This window comes from Schistocerca americana, chromosome 11 (assembly GCF_021461395.2).
Source record: "Schistocerca americana isolate TAMUIC-IGC-003095 chromosome 11, iqSchAmer2.1, whole genome shotgun sequence".
In the NCBI taxonomy this organism is placed as follows: Eukaryota; Metazoa; Arthropoda; class Insecta; order Orthoptera; family Acrididae; genus Schistocerca; species Schistocerca americana.
The window spans coordinates 80379725-80407057 of NC_060129.1; the positions used below are offsets into that span (position 1 = coordinate 80379725).

The following is a 27333-nucleotide window of genomic DNA, read 5'->3' on the forward strand; positions in this document are numbered from 1 at the left end:
TACAGGGTGGGTGGGAAGTAACTAGATATTATTGGATGGGTGTTAAGTTTCTAATATTGGTGGAATAATATTGGAACAGAACATTAAATAGGATAGTGAGTTTTCATGCCTCGTAGGCACTGCACAAGATCGTGTAGTTACGGTGGAGAAGATGCATTCTCGTCCAAAAGTGACTGTGTCCTGTAGAATAATGGCTACAGATATAATTGGCCCATATCTCCTGCATGACAGAGTAAACAGGCAATGATATCTTCAGATGCTTCAGAATTACATTTGGCCCACAGTATCTGAATGGGAAAACACCAACTACATTATCTTCGTACAAGATGGCACACCACCTCACTTTGGGAATGTTGTGCGGAATTGGTTGGATGAGAAGTTTTCAGGATGTTGGCTGGGAAATTGTGGACCTTGTGAATGGCCTGTAAGAAGACCAAATCTGAAGACCTGTGGCTTTCTTTTATGGGGCTATGCAAAAGAGGTGGTGTACAGAATAAAACGTCACACATTGAACAAATTGGAATCACAGATTTGGGAAGTTCTTATGAACATCCCACACAACTTCCTCCAGAAAGGTGTGGATACCATTCCGGTTCTTTTGAGGAGATGGGTTAACACTACAGGTGGCTAAATGAAAGTTTAATGGAGTTTAAACATATGCAGTTATACTCAGATGACAGTGTACATAATGCATTAATTTCAAATAAAGATAAAAGGTTATATGTCAATTTCAGAACCTAGTTATTTTCTGCCCGCACTGTATACAAATATTGTGTCATATATGTTATCAATGTTTGAAAATTGTGATTAGTCTAGCTCGGCTCTGAGGGAAGGAAAGCCATTATTGTGGTACGATATTACCCTTCCCCCAGCCCCTCGCTCACCATTAGTTTAAGAGCTTCTTGACACCATCTTCATCCTCGTACCTTGAATCCCCAGGAAATTATTATTATTGATCTCCCCCCCCCCTCCCCTCCCCCAACTTCGAATAGCCATCCTGGCGACAGAGAAGTAAACGTTGTGCTGTATGTACCTTCACGTTTGCTGCCACTTCATAGGAATATCTGTCCCGAGACATAAATGACAGTTCCATATGCTTATTATGGTACATTTAGCTTATGCTGCAGCCTCCTTACCAGCTGACACATTTAGCCAGCAACTGCACTCGAGCTGACCTCGTCACCGTCGGTATTTGTTCTGAGCGAGAACTGAGATATAGGTGGGACAATGGTCAGCAGAAAAACCTGTCTAAAGTGCACACTTAGGTTGCAGCGAGAAAAGGCATTATGAGATCGTGTGATATTCACATGATAATAAATAGGGACCTGAAAAATTCGCCTTTTAAAGTAAATGGGGAAACAGGTGTGAATTATGCCTCAAAATGCAAAAACGGGAAATTACTTAATAGGTCATATTTCATCGAGAGCTGTAGCCAGATGAACTATTTTATCGGATATAGTTTGAAAAAGCTTTATGTCCTGCATATAAATATCTAAAATGTAACCAGTTTTCAATTACTGGTATTGTACGTATGGCATACTGAAATCCTTGGATCAAGGCAGTCAGGTGGATGGAGTACGTCTTGATTTCCAAAAAGCATTTGAGTCAGTACCCCGTATACGCTTACTGTCAAAAGTTTGATCGTAAGAGGGTATCGAGTGAAATTTGTAACTCGATTGAGGACACAGCGTGTTATCTTGGGGAGAGAGAGAGAGAGAGAGAGAGAGAGAGAGAGAGAGAGAGAGAGAGAGAGAGAGAGAGTCATTATGAGATGTTGTAGTAACTTTGGGTGTGCCCCAGTGTGCTGGGACCCTTGTTGTTCACAGAATGTTTGCAGATGATGCAGTTGTTGCTAATGAAGTACTGTATAAGCTGTATAAATATTCAGTCGGATCTTGATAAGGTTTCAAAGTGGTGCAGAGATTGGCAACTTGCTTTAAATGTTCAGAATGTGTCGTATGACTATATCATCAGTGAGTCACTGCTGGAATCAGTTGACTCATACAAATATGTGGCTATAACATTGTGTGTATATGAAGTGGAATGATCACATAGGCTCAGTCGTGGGTAAAGCAGGTGATGGACTTTGGTTTGGCGGTAGAGTATTCGGTAAGTGCAATCAGTCTACAAAGGAGATTGCTTACAAGTCACTCGTGTGACTGGTTCTAGAATTTTGCTCAAGTGTGAGACCTGTTCCAAATAGGACATTGAATGTATACAGAGAAGGGCAGCACGAATGGTCACAGGTTTGTTTGATCCACGGGAGAGCATTGCAGAGATACTGAAGGAACTGAACTGAAAGTCTCTTGAAGATAGACATAAAGTAACCAGAGAAAGGATACTAATGAATTTCCCAGAACGGGCTTTAAATGTTGACTCGAGGAATATATTGCAATCCCCTACGTATCGCTCACATAGGGATTGTGAGAATAAGATTAGAATAATTACTGGAGGCACAGAGGCATTCGATCAATCATTCTTCCCGCTCTCCATAAGTGAATAGAACGTGAAGAATCCCTAATAAGTGGTACAATGGTACATACGCTCTGCCGTGTACATCATTATGGTTTGCAGAGTATAGATGGAGATGTACATCATCTGGTGAAGACCAATTTGGAAAGATGATATTCATAAGAACCTGTTTGGAACATAAAAATTTATGTGTGGGGTAACATATCAATGTGCTCAGTGATCTGCTGTCGTGCCGATTGTGGATGGAACGAATGGTCTGATCGAGACACACTCTGCATAATGCGACCTAGTACTCAGCAGTGGAACCTAGCGCTTTATAACAAAGAAATAGGTACGTTTCATAGCTAAAGCTCAAAGGATTATATCACGTGCACATTTTTAACGTAGCAAATTAGGTGGTGAATGTTTTGAACTGTGGTTGCAACAAGTATCGCTAGAGGTTGGGTGAGAACTACGTCCTTAACAATACTGAAATGTTCAAATGTGTGTGAAATCTTATGGGACTTAACTGCTGTCATCAGTCCCTAAGCGTACACTCTACTTAACCTAAATTATCCTAAGGACAAACACACACACCCATATATGACGGTAGTATCTGTTTCCGAAAGAACAGTTACCGTCGATGACTACACAGCTTTACTAGAATGAAATGATGATTAGATGGACACCCTAGCTGCAAACAGGCGTTGATATACTTCATTGATGACATGTCAAAAATGTTTGCCCTGACCGGGACTCGAACCCGGGATCTCCTGCTTACGTGGCAGTTACACTATCCATCTGAGCCACTGATGGCACACAGAATAGTGAGCCTGCAGGGACTTATCCCTTGCACGCTCCCCGTGAGACCCACATTTCCCGACGTGTCCACACCACTACATTCGTAGTGCGCCTAATAGATGTTTGCCCATTATACTCATTACAACATGTCTCCAATGAAGTATATCGACACCTGTTTGCAGCTAGGGTGTCCATCTAATTATCATTACACACACACCCACGCCCGAGGGAGGACTCGAACCTCCGCCAGGACCATCCGCACAGTCCACGACTGCAGTGCCTTAGACCGCACGGCTAATTCTATGCGGCGTTAACAATACTGTGATAACTTTGGCAGGTAATTGCGTGGTAACTGTCTCTGAATGTGTTGTGTTGTTCATTGCTTGTTGTTTTCTTTTCTAATTTGAAATAAGTGCAACCGATTCTGGTCTGTCACAGATTTGGAGTACCTACCTTACAGCACCAGAAGAGATCGCCCTGCGGCGGCGTGCCAGTTCTGCAGTAGGCCGCTGCTCTGTGAGGGGGAGAGGTGGGACTCTGTTCCCCGTACCACTCCTGTACCCCAGGCATTCAAAATTCATTTGTTTACGCTTGCGTCCATCTGCCAGTGTAGCCTAAAGAGCTTGCACTCTGCAGTATAGCAGTTGGAAAACAAAATCTGTAATGTTTTTTGACTGCTGAAATTCTTCCCAGAACGTCAAAATATAGTTACCGTACATACGGTTCTACTTCAGCAGTCTTGTCAGTTCTATCTGTGTACTGTCGAGTGTGGGTCCCACAGCTATGAATGCATTCAGTTCACCAGTGGGAAAATGCTGTCACTTCTACACAGAAACTCGTTTTTGAAAGCTTAAATACAGCCAAGTGAAGACAAAAAACAGCATTTTGGAAGAAAAAGGTGTTGGAGTTTTTGCAAAAGCAGACATTCCAGTCAAAAAGTTCCCATTCAGCACTTTTTCTAACTGTCAGTTTCAAAGACCTAAGGCTATGTTTGTCTTCACTCATGTAGTGTGGCAACATTTTAAATTAGTGCATCTAATCACTTTTAAATTAGTGCATCTAATCACTTGAGAGAGAGTGAGATATGCAAATTTTGCCAAAAATAGATGCGAATTTTGCCAAAAGTAGATGCTACATTTTCCGATACCTAGTAATAAATCGAAACTGATGTTGATACCCTATGCATGATGGGAGGATGGATGTAGAACTGTTGTTTGCCAGTTCTTGCAATTTGTGCAGTAATGAGAAAAATGTATAGAAAAATTGCCTCTTTATTTCAATCAGTCCAGTTTTCCTTGTCCTGTATGTAGTTGTGCTTGTAAATACTCTGGCAACTTTCTAGATGTGTAATTTTAATAGACGTACAGAAAAAAAGTTGTTGTTGGGATAATGTACAGTTCGTGACATAAATATGTAATGAAAGAGTTTTGTTACTTACGTAAAGGTCATTGTCTTTTTCTTCTTTAACTGAATTCAGTTTCCCTCTAATATGTGGATGCAGCTCACTGATCTCAAAGGTTTTACTACACTCTTCAGTACACAATTCACTTCCATGTTTCACTTTGTAGCTGCTATTTAGATGAGACGTATTGTCTATCTTAAGAAAATTGGACTAATACTCAGGAAGACGTATTACTCAAGGGCCACAGCCCAGATAAAAATTACCAGTCGTGTGACTTTGCGTTAGCTACTGACTAGTGAAAACTAATAATGTGCATTTTGTTCCAAATATTAGAATAAAAAAGTAAGTTAACAACAACTGTGAAGCTTCAGACCTGAGGCAGTGTGGTGTAGCTACAATTTTGGAAAATGCTATTAATACAGACAAAATTATTTCTGCAAAGCTGACAGTATCTTAACTTGTTTCGCACAAAAACTGGAGAAGAGAGTTTTATAACTGAACCACTCAAATAAAATATCAGTAAATTATTATAAGTGGATTTTCAGTTCCTGGAGATTCCCACAGCTTTTTTAACAACCAGCCACTTGCAAGGAAAGGTAGGATTTTTTGAGTGATTGTTTGAGGTAGGTTAAAAGCTGTAGAAACCGACCGATATTCATGTCGGGCATTTCCATTTTCAGAGAGATCGACCCGGACAAGATATTCGCAGAAGCGGAGGATGCGGCAGAGAGCCGCGTGTCCGCGGCAACGGCGCCGTCGTCGGTCGCGGGCGCCGGTGGCGAGAGGCGGCCCTCGCAGGTGTCGAGGTCGAACTCTGTCGGCGGCTCCGGCTCCGCCTGCAGCTCCTCTGCCGGATCTTCTCGGCGAGGCAGCCACGCTGAGCAGCAGCGCGGCGGGTCTCACGCTCCCGGGGTGAAGCGGTCCGTCTCGAATGTGTACGCCGCGCTGCAGGACGTAGCTGCGCGGGAAGAAGCACGCGCCAGAGGTACGGCACTCTCGCACCTACCCGGGTTCCCGAGATCCTCGACACGTACCAGAGGATCCCAGATTTTTCGCACCTGCCGGGATGCCAGTGTTCTCCGTTCCTAGGAAGATGTAGAGCTGCCATACATCTGAACGGGTTCCCAAATTCTCCATATCTACCCAGTTTCCCAGATTCTCCTTGCCTTCGCCTGGGTTTCCAGATTCTGCACTCCTACCCAGCACCAGTACTGTGCCCCACATAATTACGACACATCTTCTACACTAGTATCTAGGATTGTGTTTACGACGCATTCTCTTTACCATCCCTCGGACTGATTTTTGACGATGACTCATTTTGTAATCTGTGCCCGACTATTCTGTATCTCTAGAGATTGCCCATCTCCAATTTTCTTTATAGATGCAGCATTTGAAGATCAGTGAAGGACATCTGTTTCTTTAGGAGTATTGACAATAGATTGCTACTTTCGAAATAGCGGAGATGTTGAGTCGCAGTTTGGCACGATGAAAAGATAGGTAAACAAGTTAGCTGAAACAATGCCCCTCGAGTAGACGACATTTCCTCAGAATTACTGATATCCGTAAGAGAGTCAGCTATGACAGAACTTTTCTACCTGGTGTCCAATGTGAAATGGGGGAAGTACCCTCAGACTTGGAGAAGAATACAATAATTCCAGTTTGAAAAGAAGCACGTGCTAACAGGTGTGAATATTATTGAGCTTTCACTTTGTCATACTTTCAAAATACTGGCATTAATTATTTACAGAACAAAAAAAAAATCTGGTGGAAGCAGACCTTGGGGAAGTTCGGTTTGGGTTGCGGAGCAATTTTGAAACATACAAGACTATACTGACCCTACGAATAATCTTAGAAGATACGGTAAAGAACGGCATACTTATGTTTATAGCTATTATAGACTTAGAGAAAGCTTTTGAGAAGTTTGACTGGAATAAATTCTGAAGATAGCAGGGGTAAAATACAGGGAATGAAACTTTAGATACCAATTGTACAAAAACCAGACAGCACTTATAAGAATTGAAAGGCACTTTAGCCTGTTTCCTATGTTGTTTAATCTGTACGTTGAGGCAGGCTGTAAAGGAAACCAATGAAAACTTTGGAGAAGGAGTTAAAAGTTCAGGGAGGAGGAATAAGAACTTTGAGATTTGCTAGTGATGATGTAATTCTGTCAGAGACAGCAAATAACTTGGAAGAACAGTTGAATGCAATTGCCAGTATCTAGGAGGATATAGTAGGAGCACTAAAGAAAGTGAAACAAGGGTAATCGAAAGTAGTCGGATTAAATCATGGGATGGAAAACAAGCATTCTGAACAAGAGGAATTTGTTAATGTGAAATGTAAGTTGAAATGCAAGAGTGCCCATATGATAGTTTGTAGAAGTTGGGGGCAACAAACCAGGGCGGGGGGGGGGGGGGGGGTGAATTATTTTTAATATTTTGATATACAAATGGTGACTTGTAAACTGTCATGAAAATGTTCCAGTTCCAAACCTGTTAAAAACCTACGTAATAATGACTTTTCAATGATTTTCTTGAAGGAAAAACACTTGATTACATAATATTTTTTCCCTTTCCCTGAGAGCTGGATGAAGGGAGGGGGCATGGCCCCCTTGCCCCCTGGTATGGGTGCCATAGTTGAAGCTTTAGGAAGCCTGTCCTGAAGGCATTTGTCTGGAGAATAGCCTTGTATGGAAGTGGAATGGCAATAAGCAGTTCGGATGAGAATAGAAGCTTTTGAAATGTGGTGCCACAGAAGAATGCCGAAGATTAGACGGGTAGATCATGTAAATAATGAGATGGTACCCAGTAGAAATGGGGATAAAGGAAATTTGGGACATAACTTGATTAAAAGAAAGGGTCGGTCGGTAGGAGACATTCTGAGACATTGAGGAATTGTCGGTTGGTGGGAAGCGTGGGGGTTAAAAGTAGCAGAGGGAGAATGAGAGAAGTCAGTAATCAGTTTCAATTGGATGTAGGCTGCAGTTGTTATTCGGAGATGAAGAGACTTGCATAGGATAGTGGGGAGAGGTCCATCAAACCGTGTTCGAACTAAAAACCACATCAAAACCGTGGAGAAATTTAAGAGGGTCAGTCTATAAGGTGCCCTTATTTCTTACTCAATCAGTTCATCTGATTTTCAACATTATCCTGCAATGCTGCATGTCAAACGCTTCCAAGCATTTCACTTCTGCCTTCCCCCATCATCCATATTCCACACCCAACCGATTCGTAAATTGGTCACGCCAGTGTGCATTTCTCCCCAAATTTACAATGGTTCGATGCGTACAGATTTTGGTAGCCGAGTAACATCAGCTGACCGAAGAACTGGTCACATAGGACTAGCCTAAGATTCTGTTGCCATTAAACTTTCTTCCGACAGTGTACATTTAACCCGTCACTTGTAACACTGTTGGTAATGCAGACACAGCAACAGTTGCTGGAACTGGATGACTATCTAGAATGGGAGTGACCAACCTCTGAGCTTACCTGGACCACATTGTAAGAAGAAAAGTGTTTTTGAGCTGCACATAATATACTTAATGTCAGCAATAAGCACTTGGGAAGGGGGGGGGGGGGGGGGGGAGAGAGAGAGAGAGAGAGAGAGAGAGAGAGAGAGAGAGAGAGAGAGAGAGATATGGGATGGACCAATGAGAGAATGGCATTGTGTGGTGGGAATTTCAGATTGAAAATATTCAATTTATCATAACTACACAAATGGAATTTGATGGAATTATATTATTATTATTTTTACCAGTTGTGTGATGACAGATACTGACTTCTTGGGGTGCGTTGATACATGCTTCGGGCCACATGCGGGCTGTGGGTAGGACACACCTACTATAGAACAATATCTCTTGTACCTGTTAGCCTTCTTTCCTTTCAGGAATGAAATTTTTGCTGCTAACTTCATTTGTGAACGTTCTGTGTCTTCCGTTTGCAGGTGCTGCGGAGTCTACCAATGAGGAGGACAGTGGCTCGTCTCAGCTGCAATCGGTGCAGGTGCGGAAAATATTTGTTCCTCGTTTAGTCTGTATGTTTTTTTAAATTCTCACTTGTGTAACAATTTTCATTTGGTGGCTCAAAGAGGACGGTTGGAGTGGAACAAATCCTAATTACCAGACTGTGTGACCGCATTCTGGACTTACTCCAAACCTCTCCACCGGGCTACCTCAAAAGAGAGCGTGTGGTACTCAGCTGAGATCTGTCCATCCAGATGGTAACATTAAAACAACAAATCCCCTTGTTAGTCACTGGGCGGGGGGGGCGGGGGGGGGGGGGGGCAGCATGTGTTTCAGTGGCAGCATTCACTCACTCCAAGCCTCTCAGTATGTAGTAACCAAAACAACACAGGCGCACGCCCACCCTCCTCCCCCCCCATGCACACATACATCTTCATTGATAGTCTGCAAACCACTGTGGAGAGCATGGCAGTGGGTACTTGCCATGCTACCAGTAATTACCGTATTTACTCGAATCTAAGCCGCACCTCAAAAATTAGACTCGAAATCAAGAAAAAAAATTTTCCCGAATCTAAGCCGCACCTGAAATTTGAGACTCGAAATTCAAGGGGAGAGAAAAGTTTTAGGCCGCACCTCCAAATCGAAACAAAGTTGGTCCATTGTAATATGAGACACAATTTAAGTCGAATGAATGACGATACAGCTACAGTAGGCTCGAGTCGTAAGCTTAGCAGTTAAGCTTTACTAGGTAGCCATTGCTATGCGTCACGCGCTCCGTCCGTACATATACGGGTACCTTTGCTTTGATCTGGTAAGTGCCGTTCTGTTTGTTATAGGTGTTTGCGTCACTCTAAGCTGAAAATGCATTACTGTACTGTGTCATGAATTGTTTGTCGCATTCTGATAATGAGTGTTTACGGCCTGTCCCTGCTCGCGGCATGGCTTGTTTTCATGCGCGCTACCACCGCTTACAATTAAAAAAGAGAGGAATTGTTTCATTAGCAAAGCAATGGCAAGAGACTGCTATTTATTGTTACTTACACTGCTGCTTACTTTGATAATGATCAACAAGAACCAAATAATATATTGCTTTTGACAGAAGACGTTCTGAACGAGAGTTTAGCGAAAATTTTTCTCCGTTTGAAAATCTTTGCAGACGCCTCTTTAGTACATTACATTCTGCACGGAAATTAGTCATCTTAGATTTAAAAATCTTGTCAATTGTCGTGCTTCATTTCTGCCTGTATCACTATTAGGCATAAGAATAATACGAATATAAACATGACATGATATGTATATTCTTCCGCGTTTGCTGTTGTCTCACCCTAGTTTTGTAGTTTATTCGGCAGATAGGATTTAAATGAGATAGCAGCAAACACGAAAGAATACACGGCAAAATGTTTATATTCGTATTATTCTTATGGCGAAGAGAATACTGTATGTGATTCACAATTCATAAAAGTTCCTATTAGCAACCATCTCTTCTCACAGATAGGAATAAATTCAGAACGTAGTGTTGGCCATATTGACAAACATCCCAAACAGTCTTGCCAGTCGGATTTTCGTAGTACATTGAAATGCTGCTACATTCGAAGATGAATGATACGGAATTTGTATTTACTTCGTTGGATAATGTATAAAATGCAGTGGTCGAAACTGGGGGCGGAGAAGAAGGCTTGTCTTCCACCCTTTTTTTTTTTAATTTATTTACTGACGCGGAGATTTTGGCCCCAGTATTTATCTTTGTGCTGCAAAGCATGCCTATGCAGCGCTACATATATTTGACGGCAGAAGTCATTTGTGGCGGCACCTACCAACATTTTTCAGAACTTCCGCTTACTTTGCACTCGATTCTAAGCCGCAGGCGGATTTTTGGATTAAAAAAACCGGAAAAAAAGTGCGGCTTAGAGTCGAGTAAGTACGGTAGAGCTTCTCCTAATTCCATTGACATATTGACTTAAGGGAGAACAGCAGTTTAAATGTCCATTGTGAATGCTGTAACTGGCCTAAGCTTGTTCTCACAAATCCTGTGGTAGTTGCACACGAGGGCTCTATTATATTCCTAGATTCGTCATTTAAAACCGGTTTTTGCAACTTTATAAGCAGGCTTAATCAGTAGAATTTGTGTCTGCGTGTTCAGTTTCCTCGGTACCTCAGTCACTGCTTTGTGCATGTCAAACAGACCTGTGACCATTTGTGCCACCTTTCTTTCTATACATTCAATACCCTCTGTTAGTCGTATTTGGTACGGGTCAAACACTCGTGAGCCACATTCTAGGATGGACTGCACGAGTGATTTGTAAGCAGTCTTGTTTGTGGACTGTTTGCATTTCCCGGGTATTCTACCAATGAACCAAAGTCTGTCACCTGCTTTAGCTACGATTTAGGCTTGCATTTCTCAACCTTCCAGTACTTGCGAACCAGTTTTCAGTTGTAATTTTTATTGACCCCCCCCCCCCCCACCCCCCACCCCTCTTCCTCTCATGATAACAGTATACAGGGTGATTCATGAAGATATGCAAATATTTTAATATGTTGTTCTTCAAGTAAAAATAAAGAAAAACATATAAACATAGGTCTGCAAATGTTTAGTTACGGAGTTACAGCAAATAAAAGATTTTTCCTCAAATTTAGCAACTTCGCTAATATGAAGCCATTGCAAAACTGAACGAGGTTAAAGTAAAGCAAAATTTCCACTTATTTTGTTGTTGTTGGTCTGGTGAATCTAATAAAACGTGTCCCAGACCTGTATGTGTAGTAGTTTTCCAGAACATCCAGAGAAGCAAAGATTATTATACAAGTAAATTTGTTTACTTTTCATTAAGAATGTAGAAACGTTTATGTCATTGTTGACAACCCTTAGTGAGTTGTTTCAGTTGTTTCCTAATCTTGAAACAGAGTTATTTTTCTGTATTGTTCAGTGAAAGAACATAATAACATTAGTATATTTAAGTGAAACTATATAGTAACTGTTGTAGTTTGTAGATTATTTATAAAATAGGGATGCCTTTCAAATTTGCTTCTCTGGATGTTCTGGAAAAATACTGCAGATACACGTCTGGGGCATGTTTTGTTAGATTCACCAGGTCAATAACAACAGAATAAATGGAAGTCGTGCTTTACTTTAACCTCGTACAGTTTTGCAATGGCTTCATATTAGTGAAGTTGTTAAATTTAAGGCAAAATCTTTTATCAGCCGTAACTCCGTAACTAAACATTTGCGGAGCTATGTTTATATGAACTCTTTTCTTTAGTTTTACTTGTAGAACAAAATATTAAAATATTTGTATATTTTTGTGAATCTCCCTGTATACAGTGTGTCCCAAAAGGTACAAATATGGCTTAAATGTATTACAGCATCCAAACTAGTTAAGGTATACACAATATTTGGCTTATGTGACACTATCACTCAGAGTTTTTGTACCTTTGGAGGTATGTTATGTTATGTTATGTTAACTGGGGACCTAGAAAGGATGGAGAGGCTCAGTCCCCGCCGCAGCCGCAGTGGTCCACAACCCCACGACGGCTACCGCAGTCCACTTCACCCCTCCGCCACCCCACACCGAACCCAGGGTTATTGTGCGGTTCGGCTCCCGGTGGACCTCCAGGGAACGTCTCACACCAGACGATTGTAACCCCTATGTTTGCTTGGTAGAGTAGTGGTGGTGTACGCGTACGTGGAGAACTTGTTTGCGCAGCAATCGCCGACATAGTGTAACTGAGGCGGAATAAGGGGAACCAGTCTGCATTTGCCGAGGTAGATGGAAAACCGCCTAAAGACCATCCACAGACTGGCCGGCTCACCGGACCTCGACACAAATCCACCGGGCGGATTCGTGCCGGGGACCGGCGCTCCTTCCCGCCTGGAAAGCCGTCCGTTAGACCACACGGCCAACTGGGTGGGCACCTTTGGAATTTCTCACAAAATCCAACATATCCATGTTGCTCCAAGTATGGGTAGAGCAAGAATATGGACTGGATGTTGTGAGTGGCCGGCTTTAAATGGTGACATTTTTAATATACTATAATCTCCTACATATCACTCAGATAGGAACCGTGAAAATAAGATCAGAATAATTCAGCGTGCACAGGGATGTTTAGACAGTCATTCTTCCTGTGCTCCATATGTGAATGTAATGGGAAGAAACCCCAATAACTGGTACAGTGGGACGTACCCTCTGCTGTGCACAATGGTTTGCAGAGTAGTAACAGTAGCAGTAGCTTTCTTCATCTGTAGATATCTTATTACAAGAATATAGGACATGTCAAAGTATTTACAAGTTAGACCAATTTAAAATAAGCTAATTCGAATACACGTACAGTTACAGACTTCTAGTTAGGCACAATCATTAGATTTACTCCTTGTGTACAATACTTAGTGTGAAGGTGTTATGTGGAATGTTGGATGTTTTATAATTGTTATTATTATTATTATTATTATTATTAATTTGTGTAACTTTTTTTAACCAAACCCCTACGACGTTTTATCTTAGTAATCCTTCAGTGTGCAAAATGTATTGCATAACAGGCACTTTTTAGCTGCCTTTTTAAATAAGTGAGTTTTTGCAATTTCTTTAATCTCTTTTGGTAATTCATTGTACACTTTACTTCTTCGTAGAAAATCCTGTTTTGAGTTTTATGTTCATTTTTTCTTCGTAAGTGCAAGTTTAGTCTACTAGCTCTGTCATGGACAGAGCTGTTTGTGCAGTAATTACTAATATCATTTTTGATATGTACAACTGACTGGTAAATGTGTTCACACGGAGCAGTTAAAATCCCCAGTGTTTTGGAAAGATCTTTTCAGTTATAGGTTAGGTGTAGATAGATGGTTTAGGAATTGTTCCTCTTATCAAACAATTCAGATGCAATCCTGTCACTGTTGTGCGCTATTTGTGAGTGCCGTGTGTCCCCTCCTTTGTAGGATTTGTGGCGGAAGAATCCTCAGTTAATGATGTCAGTACGACCATTCTCGTGATAATTCGGAGAACCTCCTACTCGGTGGTCGGCAAGACTCAGCTTTACTCGGTTCGGACAGAATGCTCTTACTCGGAGTTGCCGTACTGAAGTTCACTCGCTTCTGGAAGCCCAGACGATTCCTATTCAGTATAGGCTGCAGTTTCATATTATTTATCAGTATGGGAAGCAGAGAAATATTTATTAAGTTTGAAAAATTTACTTCTGTCTCTTAAGTGTCAATAAAAGGTGGCAGAGAGAGGGAGGGGTAGGTTTGTGTGAAGAGTTTCCTGACTGCTTCACATTAGACAGAAGAGCTCTAGCGTTTTTTCCTGGCAATCCTCACAGTTCACGTTTGTTGTTGCAGGTGCTGCGCAGCATATTACCCCAGCTGAAGACGACACCAGAGCGGGAGCCGTCCAGGTGAGCAGCGTACACCACAACCTGCCAGTTGCTCGCTGCAGGCAGATTAGAGCGATAATCGGACTCCTCCTCATAACAAGTTCGTTTACTCAGCTCGAGAGTGTGAGGAAAGTGTCCATTGCGTCATGAGACGTTACGAGAGAGACGAGATTTGCAGAGCGCCCTGTTTGTGGGACTACGAAATCTGCATTCCGATAAGAGCCGATTCGTACGTCGCTTCTCCCAGACTAAATCTTGCATCGCTAAATGTATACGGGACAGACCCGAACTACACCACCAAAAGTTTTTGGTTAAGTGACTAGTGGCTTGTTTTAGAGTAGTCGTATAATTATTATTTTGTTTATCAGGTTACCCTCCATTCAGAGGCTGTTGCACTCAGCGACTGTTATTTTTACTTGTAAATAATAGATTTCAGCTATCAGTCGTCCTTCGAAATTTTTATTGGCAGATCTAGATTTCAGCTAGAAACTAGCCATTCTCAATGCTGAGAATACAACAGGTACATAGTTAGATGATGTCATAAAAATGTTACAATTAATGGCTTATCTCATATGGTTTACATATTACATTCCACTATCATTTTTGATCAATGCATGTAATGCCAGGCAAATGTCATCGAACTGTTCGTGCAGATGGTTGTCGTCTTACAGACGTCCCCATCTGTTGACTCGAGGATCGAGACGTGGCTGCATGATCCGTTACAGCCATACCACTATCATTTTTTATCAATGCATGTAAAGCCAGACATTACAGCTGCTAGTTTCTAGCTAAAATCTAGATCTGCCAATAAAAATTCCAAAGGATGACTGATAGCTGAAATCTACTATTTACAAGGATTATTTATTTGGTTTGTTTCTGTGGATATGGAGCAAGCTACTGTACCTGTGCCGGTGAAATGTTGCACTTGACAGTTCACGTCATGTCGAGTTAGGTCGGATATACTAAAACAGCAGCCTCCCTCTACATAACAACCAATAAAGTTTTCCATTCTCTCGTAGATGAAAGCTATCCAGCAATAACAGGGTATATAAGAATTAGTTTTTAAGTTGCTAGCACAGTGATAGCAAATAAATAACAGTATAATAAGATAGATATAAGTGTAGCAAAGCACACACATTGATTGAAGGAGCAAAGAACTACAGAAAATAAGGATTAGATCAGACAATGTGGTGCATAGTCTAAAAAACAAGTAACTGAGATTTTTAACTTCTTGCTCGATACGAATTTTCAGCGTGGTGGAATAATTGTAGGTCAGCTACTTCTGTTAATCAGTACAACAAAAAAACTGGCCAAAATTGCAAGTTTAACTTTTTTTTAAATTTACTTGATGACTAGTTTTTGGCTGGTACCCATTTTCAGATCATTGTAACAAATAGTCAAATTGGTATTTCTGAAAATGCAAAAACTGTGTCAAAAATGTGCAGACAAACAGTTACTGAGAATACTGATTATCTGTATTGAAAATGGGTCCCAGCCCGAAACTAGTTACTGATTCAATAAAAAAATAGTGAAATTTGCAACTTTGACTGGTTTTTTATTGTGCTGATTCTTGCTCTGGGTTTGATAATGACAATGATGCAATAAATAACTGATACTCCTTGCTTTTCTATCACCAATTTGTGGTGGCAATGGGACAACTCCATCCACCACCCAATCGTACAGTTGTTGAAATAAGTACCAAAACCTTTTTCATTACTGAGACAAAGTTCTGACCGTGATCCCAATTTTACCGTATCCACCACTATCTGAATATCACTCCTTGCAAGCCTTCCAAGAATTCCTCACATCCAGCATTGCTTTACAATTCTTCCTCAGGTCCCTACAACGTAACCCTAATCTATCCTCTCCAGAACTCCAGACTAAGCGTTCCTTAAAAGCTGATGACTCCATCATCATCCTCCCAGCGGACAAAGGATCTACCACTGTGGTACGTGACTGACAGGAGTACGTTATAGTAACTTTCTCGTGGAACTCTTTGATTTGGTCCGTGTTTGCAGAGAGAAACAGTAATATGGGAATTGTTGAGTCACTGTAACACATTATTACATTTTTACTTCTCATTTTTTGAAATACAGTTTCTGTGGATACTTTCATACTACCTTAATTATTGTACGTTGGGGCATGTTTTTAAGAACTGTTATCACTCTTAGCAGCATATTTTCTGTGCTTCTTCTATTGTCGTTTTTCTCAGCATACATCATGGCGTGTGCAACTGTGTGAGGGGCTGTTAGTATATGCCTAAGTGGAGTTTCGAATATGATGTATACCGAGACATTGTAAGTACAGCAAGTAGGAGTTCCCAGGAGAAAGGAAGTATGATTTAGATGTCTGCATGCTTCCATTATCTGTGAAGTCTCAGGTCTGCATCATGCATCAACACAGGTAACTTGGAGCTCTCTGCACCTTCGGAGCATGAAAAAGGCTGTAATGTGCAGTCACCAAAATGTACAACATGAAACACACAGTAGTGAAACAGAACTTAGACACAATCAAAAGGACTGTGATGTAGAAGACACACAGCACATACCATTGACATTTGCACTGCTGTGCAGGTATTTTCAGTGCAGTACAGATATTTAGCTGCATGAATCCCTTCAGGAATCCCTTGTACCAAAATACTCGGAAAAAATTCCTGAATTGCCTCTGTATTTGGGGATGTTGAGAAGACGCGCGCGCGTGCGCGTGAAGAGGAGGGGCTGGGGGGGGTGGGTGGGTGGGGGGGGGGTGGAAAAATTACTGTGTGTGGGGTTCCCCCCTCACCCACACGCTCGCACACAATTTTCTTCAGTGTGTTCCAATCCATAGCTGAATATTTGTCCTTTGTGAAGCATACTGCTCATGGACTTAGTTAATTTTCTGTTGTGTTGCCCTAATTTATATATTTAAAAAATCTTTGTTTCTGTCAGCTGAAAAAATGTATCATTCTAATTTACTTACTATTTGAATTATCAGGAAGATCAATTCGTAGTCTACACTTGTCCTTGTGATAGGTGGGGTGTGAGTAACGTGCTCTTAATTTTTAACTGTCCCAAATTTATTCCTGTTTCCTCCTTGAGGAGGGAGCTATTAGTTCTGAAAGCTGTGATTGTGTCGAATACTTCTACGTGTGTGTGTGTGTGTGTGTGTGTGTGTGTGTGTGTGTGTGTGTGTGTGTGCAGCACTAAACATTTCAACTCCGTGACTGTAAGTATTGGCCAGAAATTCTCTGTTGTTATACATTAATACCGTGTATAAAGATTAGTAGAAGTACCGGGTGATCAAAAAGTCAGTATAAATTTGAAAACTTAATAAACCACGGAATAATGTAGATAGAGAGGTAAAAATTGACACACATGCTTGGAATGACATGGGATTTTATTAAAAAAAAAAAAAAATTATATATAGACACACATACAAAGTCACAAAATTTCCGACAGGTGGCGCTGGACAGCAAAACGTCAGTAGCTGCTACTGTGACAGGTGAGAGGTACGCCGATATGTTACAGAATCGCATCATCCCCAGCCTGGCTGATAAACACCTGCTGGAATGTACGATGTTTATGCAAGATGGTGCTCCACTCCATACTGCTAGACGCGTGAAAGATCTGTTGCGCGCGTCGTTTGGTAATGATTGTGTGCTCAGCCGCCACTTTCGTCACGCTCGGCCTCCCAGGTCCCCAGGCCTCAGTCTGTGCGATTATTGGCTTTGGGGTTACTTGAAGTCACAAGTGTATCGTGATCGATCGACATCTCTAGGGATGCCGAACTCACCGTAACTCCGGACATGCTTTACAGTGCTGTTCACGACATTATTCCTCGACTACAGCTATTGTTGAGGAATGACGGTGGACATATTGAGCATTTCCTGTAAAGAACATCATCTTTGCTTTGTCTTACTGTATTATGCTAATTATTGCTATTCTGATCAGATGAAGTGCCATCTGTCAGACATTTTTGAACTTTTGTATTTTCTTGGTTCCCATAAAACCCCATGTCATTCTAAGCACGTGTGTCAATTTGTATCTCTCTATCTACATTATTCCGTGATTTATTTAGTTTTCAAATTTGTACAGACTTATTGATCACCCGCTATATTGGGGCTGCATGTCTTTTTTTAAAACAGCACTGTAACAAAGACTGTAGTTTCTTGATAATTTGTAGCTGCAGCTTCAAAGCTTTTTTTTTTCATCAGTCTACTGACTGGTTTGATGCGGCCCGCCACAAATTCCTTTCCTGTGCTAACCTCTTCATCTCAGAGTAGCGCTTGCAACCTACGTCCTCAATTATTTGCTTGACGTATTCCAATCTCTGTCTTCCTCTACAGTTTTTGCCCTCTACAGCTCCCTCTAGTACCATGGAAGTCATTCCCTCATGTCTTAGCAGATGTCCTACCATCCTGTCCCTTCTCCTTATCAGTGTTTTCCACATATTTCTTTTCTCTCGGATTCTGCATAGAACCTCCTCATTCCTTACCTTATCAGTCCACCTAATTTTCAACATTTGTCTATAGCACCACATCTCAAATGCTTCGATTCTCTTCTGTTCCGGTTTTCCGACAGTCCATGTTTCACTACCATACAATGCTGTACTCCAGACGTACATCCTCAGAAATTTCTTCCTCAAATTAAGGCCGGTATTTGATATTAGTAGACTTCTCTTGGCCAGAAATGCCTTTTTTGCCATAGCGAGTCCGCTTTTGATGTCCTCCTTGCTCCGGCCATCATTGGTTATTTTACTGCCTAGGTAGCAGAATTCCTTAACTTCATTGGCTTCGTGACCACCAATCCTGATGTTAAGTTTCTCGCTGTTCTCATTTCTACTACTTCTCATTACCTTCGTCTTTCTCCGATTTACTCTCAAACCGTACTGTGTACTCATTAGACTGTTCATTCCGTTCAGCAGATCATTTAATTCTTCTTCACTTTCACTCAGGATAGCTGCAAAGCTACGGCATTAAAAAAATAACAGAAAATGATTTTGGGTTTCAGTAGCAGCAGTGAAGGATCGGGTGCGACGGCAGACGCCTCGGCAGCAGTACCGCGGTCGGAGCGGCCGCCGGAGGACTCGTGGAAGACGGCGGGAGAGGCTCGGGTCACGGAAGTCGGCACTAAGCCGCAGCCGCAGCCATACCGGCCGCCGGCAATCAGCTTCGCCTCTTGGGGTGAGCGGCCGCGCGACCGGGCCGTCTCGCTCAAGGTGGACAGCGACTACCGCGTGGGCGGCGCTCACACCCAGGTGAGGCGGCAGCTGGCGGTCGTCCGATCTCTTTGCCGTTCTGACCCGGCACATTCCGAGAGTACCCTATTTTCACAGTACGTGGGGAACTGTCGAAGCTGCGACACTGGCGAGAGAGACGAGTAACAATATTTTAAGCGCAGTAAGAAGAATAAGCGATGGAATTTGTTGGCGGTGCAGGGGTATGCTGGGTGTAAACCTTAATGCACGGAGCTGTCACCTCTGGCAGCGACGAGTTTTCTGACCTGGCCGAGCACCGAATCGTACTTAGCTCGGGTGGCACACGCAGGTCCTTCGTCGTGTGCCGCTTCGAACCCGTTCCAGAGTACGTCAGCTGTGGCGGTTGGTGAGTGTGGCGTGCCAGACTGTCGGCAACCCGTGAACGGACGTATCCGTACGGTGAGGGTGCCGGAGGATGGAGGACGTGCCAGTCGAAGTGACGGTCGGGTTGGCACGGGTGAGGTGCGATCTTGTGATACCTTGTTGAAAGGTGCCTCTGAAACACCTGTGACGCAGCACAGAGCTGCCAAGTTTGACACGTGTCCAGATTACCACCTGCACAAACTGGAGGTGACTATTGTGTACCTGTAGGTATTCGGTATCGTCACGGGCTGACCGAGGAGTAAAAGTTTAGTATAGGGCCAGTGGTGTACTTAGGTTTTGTGCAGAAATGTTGTCAGCACTTGCCGTGAGGTGTGATGTGAGCGAAAGATGACGTGTCAACTGTTTGTGTTATGCAGCCATTGAGAGAGCTGCAGGCAGATGATGTATTTTGAAGTAATACATTTGGAAGAAATGGTGCAAAATTGCTGTAAACGAGGATTAGAAATTTAATTTTTCCTTGTTTGAGTGACATCAGTTTAAACTCTGCCCATATCTGCAAACCGAGGACATCATCTGGACCTGTGGTATATTTGAGAAAGCAGTGATGTATTTCTCTGCACTGTGTTGCTACACAGTCAATCTGTGAAGCACATTAAGTAAGTGGATCTGTGTATTTTAATTATATTGTGGGAGGGGGTAGGTGGAGCACTGTTTATTAATTAAATCGTGGGAGGAGGTAGGTGGGCCAATGTTATATTAATATATCTAATGAGCACCTCTGTTATGAACGAACATTGATCTGCCTGCTCTCTCCCACGATTTAAGTAAAAAACATTGATCCACTTACGCAGTGTGCTCACATAAATCAATTGTGTATTTATTTCACTACAACATTTTATACTTTTGTGTCTCTGCAATTAATCTGTGAGACATGCACCAACATCGGTCTCACTTTATAGCACTCACTGCCACAATCAAAAAATATTTCTCATGAATCTCGCTAACACACTGAAAACCAGCAGGTAAGTTAATGGTTTTAATTTTGGTGCTAGACATATATTGTCTCTCTTCTCACCTCGCATTGGTGATGCCAAAGAATTGTCCCATCAGCTGCACAAAGGTGATACGTTGCTAACCTCTGAGCTGGATAAGCACTGCCGTGACTGCTTCTGGCCCCGATCTAGACTTTAGCCAAACCGGGCTCGTATGACGGTGTCAAATGCGGTGTGTCGACATTGGTTCTCCTCGGAACCTCTCCACGTAGACGCGTTGCTCGAGCGAGGTGCATTACGCGAAACTAGAACTCGCTCGGAAAGAAGTTGCGGTACCACTCGCGTGGTGAGTATTGTCGTGTGACGCAGCACTTCTCGACTTGGTGACATATCTCGGATAACTGCAGGGAGATGAGAGGCAGTCCTCCAAACCGAAGTACTTCTCGCTTTCCCCATTTTTGAACTAAACACTTCATTCTTTGTAATGAATCGAAGGCTCTGTAGCATTAGACCACCGGCAACACACGAATCTGCTAGTATTGCATCATTGCTATTCCCGTGTATTGCTGCTGTACGTCTCGGTGGTCTCGACACTCTGATGTGGGCCCTGCGTGAAACTCGGCCGAATCGCGCCGGGTGACGGATGTGTCGAGAAAACACCTGTTTGTGAGTGTGGATGAAAACCTGTATTAAAAGCTACTTATTAGGACTCAATATAAAGCAAATTACTAAATGGCAATAACAGTGACGACGGGTGGTAACAGAGCACGCTCGACAGAAGTAATTTAACAGTGGCAAAACGGTCAAATATTTATGTTCGGAACGGAATGGGCTAGACTCCTTTGACTGTTTTCATTCAGTTGTTCCCAGAGTGAGTCCACTCGAAAGAAATGAATGGATAATAATCCTATGGGTATGTGAAACTAAAAAGAAATGAATTGAATGCTTTCATTGAGTAGCTCACACTGACTGGTTTCAGTCAAAAGAATGAATGAATGAACCAGCCGTCGTGTGAAGCTATAACCGACTGAACTGATTGTTTTCATTTGCTCGTGTCATTACTGGGGTGTACTCACTCTGTTGACTTGTCACTGGCTCTTCCCCTTTTTATCCAACCTGCGCAGAAGTTTTCCCACAGTCTCACCACGCTTATGCTGACAAGAGAAAACAAGTTTGGCTTACATGTAAACTCAGGGTAGTTGTTGAGAATAATTTTCTTCCCTATACGGAGCATATCCTTTGTAGAATCGGGTGTTAGCGAGAACACTTTGATTCCCGTACGGATTCAGTTTTGTTCTGTAGTGTGATGTGTAAAAAATTAATTGTAGCAAATTTGGCCGCTTCAGTTCAAAAAGCTTTCACAAATGTGTGTGTTGTGTGTGTGTGTGTGTGTGTGTGTGTGTGTGTGTGTGTGTGTGTGCCAGCGTTGGCAGCTACTGCATCGTAGTGGATTGTTGCAGGCACAACAAACCTCACGAGAACCTCAGACTCAGAGTGCAGATGCTACTGCCGACATCGCCAAAGCTCCCACGCTCGACGGCGCAGTACCGGAGAAAAAGCCGGAACCGGTGATGGCAGTGCCTTCCGGACAGAACGTGCACGTCAGGAGTGGCGACCCGGCACCTGCACTTGCGCCACCAGCTGCCGCCAAGGTGGAGCCCACGGTGATCAGGATATCTACTGCGGAGCCCAGGATACGCGCCGTGCAGCTGAAGTCGCAGCCCGCTCCCTCTGGGGTGCAGAGGTGAGGGTGTCATTTCGTACAGAGGATAGGCGAGTACCTCTAGACTGGGACGCGTAATCTGTCTCGTGCGTGTTGCCGTCTCGGATGTTTGTATCGTGCCTTTGTCCTCTGAATGTGATATTCATTCCGTATCGAGTCTTCTGGACCGCCTGGGATTTAGGTGAAACTTGACATAAGAACCTTCAACATCGCAGTGCATCAGCAGTCGTTGGTTAATATATTAAAATACTAAAAACTCGCCTCGATTGTGAAAAAAGCACCTAGTGTTAAGTGTTTTGACCATTTGTAGCTGCAGTTTATGGCGGGTCGCGGCCCATCGAACCTAGGCCGGTGTGAGGTGAAGCGTACATCATTAAGTAAAGTAGTGGTTTTGACTTTCTACTATGAACTGTTAGTGTTTTCCTTTTCTTTTTCGTTTATAAATGTATAGTTTCGGTGTTCTTTTAACCATTGACAAAGGTGTTCTTAAGCACTTGTGGGTTTTATTGTTGTTCTGAAGAAGGTTTAGTTATCTATGCCGAAACCTGGGTTAACACTTAACACTAGGTGCTTTTTTCGCAATCGAGGTGGGTTTTTAGTTTTTTAATATAGAAACTTGGCATATTTGTTCTTCCTATGGAGTTGTAAAGCTCCTCCACATACTTACACAATTAATTTTGTGGCTATCAGACTCGAGTACGGGAGCTCTACGGTGAGAACATTTCGTTACTAAGTAAACTTGACCGTGTTGCTGTCTTATAATTTTCAAATACTAAAGTTCCTCAGTCATGAATTGGAAAAATGTCACTTTGAAATAATAACAGTACAAACCAATATTACTCATTTTAAGCAATGTAAACTCCAGGTTGGAATGTCAACAAGCTAGGAAAAGATACTTACCATAAAGATGACATGTTAAGCTGCAGACAGGCACAATTGAAAGACACTTACACACAAGTTTTTGCCACAATCTTTGTCAGAACAGGAAAGGGAAACAAACAGGTGCAATGTCAGGAGGTTGTCGGGCAGGGTGTTGGGGAAAACAGAGCAAGGAAAGAAGGAGCAGGGAAAGAGGGGGGGGATGCATTGGCAGAGGATAACATACTGTCCCAATACTTTCCACCCAATAGTTTCCACTCCCTCTGTCCTATCACCTCTTTCTCAACCTCACCTCCCACTCTCTTTGTGGTCCACTCTCTGCCAGTGCACCTGTCCATCTTTCCCCATTTTTCTCCTTTCTCGCCCCCTTTTTCCCCAACTCTCTGCGTCACAGCCGCCTGACGCTGTGCCTGTTGGCAGTCTAATCCCTGCGCACTCTGAAAGCATTCCTCCGCCCTCCCCCAGCTCTGTGCCCCACCCGGACTCTGCTATTTCTCCCCCTTCACCACACCTCCAGATTTTTGCTTCCATTTCACATGACAGTTGCATTCTGGTCCAAGCTGGTCTGCTGGAGTTGGCAGTAGTGTGTGCTTGCTTCTGTGAATGTATGCTGTTTGTGCCTGTCTGCAACTTGACGTCTCATGTTTATGGTGAGTGGCAAACTGTCTATTCCTACATTACTCTCTGCTACATTTCTCTGTTTTAATATCTGTTTGACATGTTACACATTCCATAACAATGCTTAGGTTTATCCCCTCCGGTATTAACTGTTAGTCTCATTTCGTACTCATTTCTACATTAATTTACCAGTTTCTCAATGTTCACAGAAGCTGTATAATATTTGTTCAAATTTCAATATGTTCCCCTAACTGAATTTTCTTAACGACAACCACGACGCTGTTTCTTTCCTCTAGTTTCACAACTAAGCCCGTGCATATTTCAGCAAATAAATTGAATCGTACATTACTTTTACCCTACTGACTGACGAATACCTCGAAATTTGCAGTCGACTCTTTAGCGTGTTCTTCAGACAGTTTACACGTGATGCGGTTGCATGCGACTGCCTCGTAAAAATCTCACGTGACAACTTCCCACTAACATACATGCATGTGACTGGTAAGGCTTGGGCATTGTTGACATCAGTAGTGAGATAGTGCCACCATCAGGAAAAGGTGCACAATGCCTCGAAAATTCAAGAAAGCGGTGGTGACTGAGGGGTGTGATTCACTGTACCAGATTACCAAAGAAACCAGCACTTCTTACAAGGAAAATTAACTGTACCAAATTTCAGCTTCTAACCTCTCTCTTACCATTTTACTGCACTTCCGCTTAGGAGGTCCTGCAATTTTTAACATTGTGGTGATTTAAAAGACATTTGCTAATGTTTTAAAAGTAAACTACCATTTGTATGATAAATAAACTGTGTGCAATATGGTGGTTCTGTACTCTGTGGTAAATGGACTGGAAGAAAATCCCCCTAATACATGCTAGTAAAACAATCAAGACGTGAAGAAATGCATACTTAAATTTTCGTATTTTGTTTTGTAAAAAAAGAAATGGTGCTTCGTTACATCAAATATAAAGGGGAAGGGCACAGTTACTTCAGAAAATGAAATTAAAAAGGTTTTTGCTCCTTTGTTTCTTCTTGTTTTTGTAACACATAGTAGTTTTTAATTTTGCCTTTAGAGTGTAAAGTAAACTACTGAAATTTTCAAAGGACCTCAAGAATATAATTTTGACAAAACTGAAAGTGCTTAAACTCATAAAATAAACAAAATCAACCAAATGTATGCAAAAAATGTCAAAATACGGGGGTTGCTCAGAAAATAATGCACTGCATTTTTTTTTTCTGAGCCAACAACAATGCTACGAATGTGAAGTGTTACATACGTATTACATGAAGTCTGCTGAATGACCGGGCCAAGTTTCCGTCACTTGCGACAGAGAGTGTAGCTGCAGGACAGTTTCAAAATGGCATCTGTACGTGATGTACGTTACGAGCAACATACCGTCATTGAATTTCTCACTGCAGAGGAAGAAACTGTGGGGAATATTCACAAATGTTTGTGCAAAGTCTATGGAACATCGGCTTTTGACAGAAGTACAGTTAGTCGCTGGGCACAGAGGGTGTGGTCATCGTAAAGCAGTTCGGCGAAACTCCACAGTTTGCAGTGGCGGAAAGACCTGTCCACGGCTGTCACACCTGACGTAGCCCCCTCGGACTTCCACTTGTTTGGGCCATTAAAGGATGCTATTCATGGATGCCATTCGTGGAAGACATTTTGAGGACCATGAGGAGGTGATTCACACAGTGAAGCACTGGCTCCGCTATCAGAACAAGGATTTGTACCAACAGGGCATACACACCCTTGTTTCCCACTGGAGGAAGGCCAGAGAATGGAATGGAGATTATATGGAAAAATAGGGTGTGTAGATAAAACACGATTCCTTCGTGTGTGTGTGTGTGTGTGTGTGTGTGTGTGTGTGTGTGTGTGTGTGTGTAATTCTCATTATGTTCAATAAAGAACTGTTGAAGAAGAAAAAAATGCACCTTCTGGGCAACCTTCATAATTAATTTTGTTGAACATTTCTGCTTACGCATAATCTATAACAGTAACATATTTTCTGTAAAGCACTCATGACTCCCCTAAAAGCTGATGCTTTAGAAGGTTTAGCAACAGCAAGTGCATTGCAAATTGCTATTGAACAAGTATCCTATCACTTGCGGCTGTGGAATTACAGCGAAAGTCCTGAAGATTGCACAGATCCCACGGTATCATCATCTGCTGTTGTATGTAAGTGACTGATTACACCAGTACCACAGAATGAAATGCTTACAAGCTATGTATCTAGATGGTATCAAATTGTCCTCGCCTACACAAGAAGCCAATGAATATTATTTTGAAGTGGACTCCACATTGTTACTGGCACTCTTTGCTTCCAAGTTCACTAAACAATCTAGTGGCTTAAAGTTCTGGAAACTTACACTTGCATGAAGTGTCTGAAGTTCCCAAAATGTTCAATTAGGTCACAGTGTGTCTGATTTACAGACGCTTCAGAAATAAAATGTTAAGTACTGTCATTTTGTGTCATCACACTGTTAAAAATGCCAAAACATTTAAACTTTGAAGTGCTGTAAAATGGAAACAGGGAGAGATGAAAAGCCAAAACTGCCACGGTTACTTAAGTTTCAACAGAACGTGAGATTGCGGATGAGAAAATGCATTTTTCCCGGTCAAATTGATACGGAATCACATGGAGGCAACATTGACGGTAATAAGAGTTACTGGATCTAATCCTGAAGATTTGTCGTATTCTAATTCTCACTGCACTTGTGTGTTTGTCGTCTATGGAAATCTGAGTGTTATACTATTCATCATAGAATTCTTTACCAAAGTGACTGACTGGAGGATCTTTTGGATGTGTTGTATTTTATGTGCGTGTGCCGTGCAGTCTCTTTGCCAAATAAAATTATTTTGATACACTGAAATATTAGAACCACTCACTTAGTAGTGTGCTGGTCCACCTTTTGAATGAAATACATCCATTGTGAGTGACAAAAATTCAGGGGGGAGGGGGAGGGGGAGGGGGAGAGGGAGGGAGGAATGTCAAAAAATTTTTGACCACCAATATTATATGCGAAATCTTAGTTTTTTATCAAAGCTATGCTGTATCTATATTAATTTAAAGCATTAACTTTTCATATTTGTCTGTTCCCACTTCTTAAACAATGACTGCATTACATGTCACATGCTGTGAATATCTGCTGTCATTGACTGTGAGATCATCTGATGTGAGCTGTGATTGGCTGGCAAACAGCACATCACACAATGCAGTCTCTATTTCAGTGCTGCAAAAGCTGCTGTGCTTTGTTTGGTGAAATTTGTGTTCTGTAATACTCAAATGTGCAGTATACTTGATGTTGCATCAAAGATATTTCCAAAACACATTGCTTTTTTTGCTGGATTTTGTTTCGTAAAGTGCCAGGAAGTTATTTGCCAGTGTATAAAACCTTTACTATTTAAAGAACTGATAAATTCTACAGCACGCACACACACACACACACACACACACACACACACACACACACACACACTTTTTCCCCAGGCAAAAATACAGTATGCCCAGGGTGAAAGTAAATATCTTCTCCGTTAACTGACAATACAATTTTCATAGGAGCTGTAAAATTTATCAGTCCTTTAAGTAGTAAAGG

At 42.2% G+C, this 27333-nt stretch overlaps 1 protein-coding gene across 1 annotated transcript in view; it reads left to right on the plus strand.

Moving 5' to 3' along the window:
* Positions 1-27333, plus strand: part of LOC124553252 (protein piccolo-like) — a 137071-nt gene that overhangs the window by 92713 nt on the left and 17025 nt on the right. Inside the window, exons 16-20 of the mRNA XM_047127139.1 lie at positions 5335-5639; positions 8594-8652; positions 13933-13988; positions 18956-19202; positions 21979-22262. Coding sequence (XP_046983095.1) covers positions 5335-5639; positions 8594-8652; positions 13933-13988; positions 18956-19202; positions 21979-22262 — 951 coding nt within the window. The remainder of the gene's footprint in view (positions 1-5334; positions 5640-8593; positions 8653-13932; positions 13989-18955; positions 19203-21978; positions 22263-27333) is intronic.